This window comes from Platichthys flesus, chromosome 10, assembly GCF_949316205.1.
Source record: "Platichthys flesus chromosome 10, fPlaFle2.1, whole genome shotgun sequence".
Lineage (NCBI taxonomy): Eukaryota > Metazoa > Chordata > Actinopteri > Pleuronectiformes > Pleuronectidae > Platichthys > Platichthys flesus.
The window spans coordinates 15,696,537-15,703,370 of NC_084954.1; the positions used below are offsets into that span (position 1 = coordinate 15,696,537).

Genomic DNA, 6,834 nt, shown 5'->3' on the forward strand with positions numbered 1-6,834 from the left:
GAGGCAATGGTTTTTCAGATATTATTTTATGACAGCTCATTATTATTATTATTAAAGTGACATTTGCTGAAGAAAACCACATTTCACAATAACATGGAAACCTCTGAGAAATCATTCAAGATAAATTGTAACCCTCTTACCCGCCCTTTGAAAACCTAGACTAATTATTTCTTAGATATATGATGAGTAAGTATTGCAACAGTTGACTTAACATTTATTATTGAACCATTTAACTCTGACTCTATCGTGCTCCTAGAGTTATAGTTTATTTATCACTTTCGAAGAATAATTGTAATGCTTTGGAGACATTCAACAGTCACATGGAGCTTAAAAAGAAATACAGAAATCTAAGCTGCTCACGCATTGATATGATGGACAAACATAGAGACATATAATAGGCACAGGCCTCCAGTTAAAACATTTCTATTCACATTATTTCATCAAGACAGAATGTTCATTTTGAGAAACAAGTCATAACATTTGACTAAAAATGTCATCAGTAATCGTGGAACTAAAGTGCAAGAGTTTGTTATAAAAAACGAAATGAAAATAATACTATATCCTATCAAGCTTGAAACTACAGATGGAATAAGCATGGCAGCAACATATGCAAAATCAAGACAACTATATGGTTACAGCACTTCAAATTTAAGTTCTTGCAAATTTGTACACTCCCAAACATTCTAAAGGTTCAGTGTGTACGATTTTTGTGGCATCTAGAGGTGAATTTGCATGTTGCAGCTGAATACGCCTCACCTCACCCTCCCCTCCCAAGCATAAGAAGAACCTAATGGTATTCTAGGTTAAAGAAAACCACAATTTGAAGAATTTAGGTGATTACACACTAGTGAAAACATCACTAGAATTATTCTATATTCAATTTCTGCCAATGGATCCCTTTCACCCCTTTAATTATTACACGCTGGACCTTTAAGGTGTCTTTTGAAGACAAGAGCTTGCAAGACTGACAAACCTGACACCATGCCCTTATATCACTACCTCTGCCGAGGAGGTTTTGATTTCATACATCCTACCGAGCTCCATTCTAGGCCAAAATAACTGTATTAAAAGGCAGCAAGAAAAAGGGTCATGAGTGCAGACAGTCTCCAAAACATCATATGTTAATAAAGATAGGGTGTCAATCCTTGATGTCACAGAGTGGCTGTAGGGATGTAGAATGTGACCTCTGGTGGGGAAGGAACCAGAGTGGGTGCAGGAGGTGGAAAGGGACCAGCTAGATACTAGACAGGCTCACCTCGACCCAAAGCTCTGGCTCGGGAACCAAACTGAAAACTTCTTCAGAGTTGCCCAGGCTGAGTGTCATGGAGTTCTCCCTGGAGAATGCTACTGCAAGTCGCAAAGAGGATGCCTCTGACTGTTTGTGCTTATGCTACTAATAGAAGTTCCAAGTGTCCAGGCTTCTTTAAGTCTGTGGATGAGATCTCAGGAAAGGCACCACTTGGAGACTCTATAGTTTGACTCAGGGAACTTCAAAACTCATGTAGGCAACAATGGAGAAACCTGGAGTGACATGACTGGGAGAGACAGGCTGCCTGATCTGAGCCCCAGTGGAGTTTTGATGGGCGATAGCAACAGATCGGCTCTGTTGGCTTGATCACACCCTCAACATGCAAACTGGTAGGAGACCCCGGGGCAGACCCTCAACGTGCTGGAGAGATTTATTTACCTGGGTTATCTAGCTGCCACTGCAACCAAACCATCAAAAAGTGGATGGATGCAAACAAGTATTAATGGGCACCAATAATACTTTTCCCTTATCTTCTGTCATGTACATAATGTTGCAATGTCAGATTTGCATATTACACATTGTCTAAGTTTGCAATAATGAGGTTAAAATATGTAAAAGTAGAGTAAGAAGCTAAGGGGACTGAGTGCATGGTTCCAACTGTCTGTTCCACCTGCAAGGTTCCAAGTACAATACAGCCCCTCTCCCCAAAAATCTACTTGAGTAGAATCATAGACATTTACTGAGCTCCAAAACACAAGTGATTGGTGTGCTACTCCTTGGCGGGCTTCCTGATCTGTGACCAATCAGAAGAGAGTAAGCTTTTAGGAGTCCAGGACTAATATGTCCTGTTTCAAGCAGAAGCCCACCGGTGGGGCTGTATAACTGGCACTTTGAGATAAATATGGGCTTTCGAATTGTGCATGATGCAAAACTCTTGTAAGGGTATCCCACAATAAAAAACAGAGGTGGAAATGAGCACAATAGGTCCCCTTTAAAAATAAATAGAATAGATACCAAATGTATATTTACAAATTTACATAAAAAAAGTACTGGTTTAGCCAACCCCCTGATCTACTTCCTGACAAAGGAGACATGTCCTTTTTCAGTTTCATCTACTATACCATGTTAAAGGTAGATGCATTTATCCATATCAGGTTTTCTATGCGATCTTAAAGTTAACATTATGCTCATATTTTCTCTGCAGATCAGAGTCAAAGCATGTATATAGAATTAACCCCACGTGCCCTCCCATGCTGTAAGGCATGCGCTTGTGCGGACAGCAGTTCGGTGTATAGAGGGCCTAACCCTATTGCAAGCGATACCTGCTCTTTGAAACAGCAGAGGCTAGAAAAACTATTATAGGCAAAGGTTTGAAATGTAAGCATGCTACCTAACTCCCACTTAGCAAGAGAGAATGTGCTACAGCTTCATATTTAGAGATTAGACCATCTGAAGGTTTTTGTCTCCATTATCTGCGGATATAAGATAAATTGTACTAACATCCTGCTGTCAAAAGCATTAAAGCATTGAGTTTAGTTCACTTTTTTGGGTTAATTGAAATGCTGGGTGCTGTGTTGACTATTTCACAAAAAATAAAGCTTTTCTTGAAACTATCTTTTTCACATTCGGCAAATTGTGTTGTGTCCCCCAGATTGAGAATCGCTGGTCACATGCACCAATACATTATGCCAGGAGCCTCTGACCTTTAGCTCCCCACTGTTCCTTATCTGTGTCCTGCAGAGAGAGCTGGAGTTTATTCCAGATCTGTGGGTCGCTGCTGTTCAGAGCCTCCAGCAGCAGAGCCGTCTGCTCTTGAAGTTGCTGCAGCTGGCCTTGGGTGCGCTTGTTTTCCTTCATGAGCTGCTTTGTGCGCAAGGTGATACCCAGCAAACCCGACTTGTCGAGAATATTGTAGGTATTGCTGAAGCGTTTCAGCTTATCATTGTCCATTGAGAGGTCGTCCTGGTATTTGTCAGCATGGATCCCGTCGTCGTCCATCTCTGTCCTGAACTCATCTGTACAGGGAGGCAGAGAGCTGGTTTCTGCCAGTGGGTAGAGAGAGTTGTCAGTAAAATGCTCCTGACCCTCGGCTGCCTGTGTCGGAGTGTTCGCTGCTTCAGAGTTGACGATGGGTTTGACAGGAGTCTGCAGTGGCAGCTGTGGGCTGGGGGAGCTGTAAGGCCTGTGGTGGTGATGATGCCTCCTGTGTTGCTGGTCATTTTGGGATGTTGAATGTCCCCTAATCTGGGAGGATCCCAACCTTTTAGTGGGCACGTCTTTCGGATGAGGGGCGATTCTCGGGTATGACTTGAGGACAGGCATGTGGCCTTTTGAATGTCGGCTATTTTCAGAGCAAGTGTTTGCAGAGCTGCTGCTGCCATTAGAAACCATGGGTTGGAGAAGAACCACCTGGGATTGAGGCATCACTTCCAAGGGTGAAGAAAACCCCCACTGCTTTTCTGCTGGAGCCATCATGGATGGCTAGAGAAGAAAAATAACTTAATTTAATACTGTTATAGTACCTTTAATACATTACTCATTAAACCCAAGAATCATGATCAAAAAAACACTTTAAACAAATCCCATTGTATATATTATGATCTACGCTAGAATGATGATGAAAACACAGAGACAAAGGTACTATATTAGCTAAAGGTAACTTATCCCTGTATTGACACCAAAGTCCTTGGTAAATGTATTGAGAACTGTGATCAAATGAGAGTAAGACCTGAACTAGTCTTAGATCAAGTCCTCCTCTCTGTAGGAATTTTGACTGGTAACTCTGCTCCCAACAAGTCATCTGCCTTTAAATTGAGAGAAAAAGCTCTAAACAAGCTCTTTAAGTTACCAAAACAAACAATGCAGATCCATGTGAGGGGAAATAATATGTGTTTTCAACCACAATAAGATTAAGTGTAAATGCCAGAAATTAAATAAAAGAAATCTTGAAAAATCGCAAAAAAGGTTTTAGGCTGAGGTAGAAAAGTTAATGATCAATAAAAAAACAAATTCAACAAAGAAATATAGAAATAAACTTTACGTTAATCATCTTGACTTACATGAAGCATTCATGTTCTGTTATGAGTCTGTTAAGATCCTTAAATTAATGCATAAAGCAAACATAATTTGCCCATTTTCTGCATTGTTGTACAGTTCGATTGGTGCACGTTTAACTGCATCATTTAGTTGAGCCCTTTTCTACTGCCATGATATTCAATGGAGAATTAATGCCACTTGCTGTTGATCCTGACAAACCAACTCCAAATGAAAATGTTGTTTCATTTGGCTGGAAAGTGAACTATGGACAGTCAGGGTGGACAACCAAACGTTAATAAGTAAAAATAGGCAAAAACAAATTACTACATTTTACCTGATTGAGGACTAAGTTGTTCATGATGATCATTGGAGACAGTGCAGCATATGAGCCTCCCATCAGAGCCACCTGTGGAGCCGCTGGGTCCTGGCCGAATATGGACCCCGGCCTCCCTGCATCTTCAGAGTCGGTCAGATCGACTGTACTGAGGTACTCAGAGCTAGCATCTGAGGAGGGGAAGACAAGCATATGGGTCTTGACATGTTTAAAACCAGCGGATTAACCTTTCTCTTGTGTACTGTAACTGAGACCGAACATTGATACAAGCTGTGGCAGCTGTGAAGGAGCACTTCTAAAGCATCTCGGAAAAAGATAGCATCAACCTGATGAGGAGGATTAAACCAAATCCAGGGCAGTCTTCATAGAAGAAATAAAGGGCATCTGAAAAACGGGCCCACTGGAGGATAGCCTACATAAAAATGTGACCTAGATCTGCAGATTTGATTAGAGTTGACCTTGTTTATGTCTCAACTGACGTTTTTTCTAATCAGGGAAATGCTAACTATATACACTTACAGCAATTCATTACATGAAGCGTTGGCAACGTAATTGAAACAAACCTGAGAAGCCTGAATCTCTCTCCAGGTCAGGCTTCGATGTTCCGAGGCGTGTTGCCCTGGTGAACACGGGTGTCCCGTGTCTGCCGGGTCGACTAGAACGGCTCATGTTTGCCTTTTCTAGACAAATGGAAAGTCAAAGATGGCAAATCAGAACAGAGAGCAGGGATCTGGTAAGAAAAGAATCGTAAAACTCAGTTCAAGCTGCTTTTCCTGTAATGGAGAAGAATATATGTTTGATGGCATCGAGCACAGTCAAAGTAAAGACGCTGTCTATTATTTTCACTGGGTTATTTCATTTGTTTCATCTTCCTTTGTCATTTTGGAGACTCGATTTAAAGGGGACTGAATTTCTATCAAATGCATGTCTGCACTACATGAATTATCTGCATGTAATTTGGTCCTGATGTGTTAGTAGGACAGTGATGCTGCCTGATCAGGCAAAATACACTATCCCTGATATGAATCTATACATATCATATTCTGTCTTATTGCAGCTGCTACTTTACATTAAGTTTGAAGCCTGTGTGTTGTGCTGATATTCATAATTATATAAACAGACGTTAACTTTGGCCTGTTCAATCACAGGGAACAGAAAGAGGTAAAAGAAACAACAACATAATAGTAGATTCCAATAGAGTTTCCATTGCGGTCAGTCATAGTTCAGAGGTGGACGTCTAGCGGCCTGTCACTCCCACGCCGTCAGCTCGTCTGATTCTCATGTGACGCCTGTCCCCATGTCCTGACATAGCCTGTGTTTAATGTAACGTGGGAACGAAGGAGACGCGTGAAGGAAGACACGCATGGTGAACTGTCGGTCTGAACTCTGCGGTGTGGGTAAAATCCAAACGCAGCTAGCGGTGGTTGATGGTGTCACACGCATCTTGGAACACACTGGCGTTAGCGAACTGTTCACAACGTGCTTCCAACGACTCGCTAACTTGTTTCCAAGAAAACAAACTGACGCCAAAAACGAAATCTCAGCGAAAGAAATATAACATGAACTCCATGAACGTTAGCTGATGTTTGTTCTACGAGTCTGTTCCCGTGTTAACAATTAGCTCAGTTAGCTGCTCTAGCTTTAGCACAGCAACTTGCTGCACAGCAGTGCTATCAATAAGATATTCGGCTAACAGAATGATTGTTACAATCCTTACCAGTGCTCAGTTTACTTGAAAACATGAACCAGCTAACACTGTCGTGTGTTGTTGTTTAGCTAACGATAGCTAAGTGTTGATGTATTTGCCGATTTCACAAAGTCCCTCTGCGCGGTCTTACAGGCAAATGCAGTTTCTTCCGTCACGGTTTCCCTGTGGCACAATTTACGCTTAATTTTCATTGAGTAATTAGACTTTGGACTCTTTAGTTTTGGAAACATAATGTGGACTCATACGAATTATAATAATCCGCTCAATTAATGTTATTTCCCAGGGTGGCTTCCATAAATCAGTGATTGCCTGGCGCTCTGTTGCACCTTTAAGACAAAACTGAGGCCTGAATATCTCCACGTTAGTGTGACTTGAAACTAGTTGCCAGGGAAACGAGTCAGCGCATGCTGTTTTATTCCAAGAGGGATGAGTGCGCCCCCTGCAGGTGACGACATTCCTCAACTTCTGGAAATGGAGATATATAAATAACACTTCAAAAAATCCTCT

At 41.6% G+C, this 6,834-nt stretch overlaps 1 protein-coding gene across 1 annotated transcript; it reads right to left on the reverse strand.

Annotated features, from left to right (window-relative positions):
- Nucleotides 1-29: 29 nt before the first annotated feature.
- On the reverse strand, nucleotides 30-6,464 carry cipca (CLOCK-interacting pacemaker a). Its single transcript, XM_062396520.1, has 4 exons — nucleotides 6,337-6,464; nucleotides 5,183-5,299; nucleotides 4,620-4,789; nucleotides 30-3,730 (listed from the first exon to the last, which is right to left on the reverse strand). The coding sequence occupies exons 1-4, from the start codon at nucleotides 6,359-6,361 to the stop codon at nucleotides 2,933-2,935; spliced, it is 1,110 nt and encodes a 369-aa protein (XP_062252504.1). The 5' UTR covers nucleotides 6,362-6,464; the 3' UTR covers nucleotides 30-2,932.
- Between the last annotated feature and the right edge of the window lie 370 nt (nucleotides 6,465-6,834).

Bases quoted from the DNA above. Each gene is read 5' to 3' on its own strand.
- cipca (XM_062396520.1), bottom strand. From the start codon at position 6,361: ATGTTTTCAAGTAAACTGAGCACTG. The intron at 5,300-6,336 runs GTAAGGATTGTA...CCATTTGTCTAG, and splicing joins TTCAAGTAAACTGAGCACTG to AAAAGGCAAACATGAGCCGT. The intron at 3,731-4,619 runs GTAAAATGTAGT...TTTCTTCTCTAG, and splicing joins ACAACTTAGTCCTCAATCAG to CCATCCATGATGGCTCCAGC.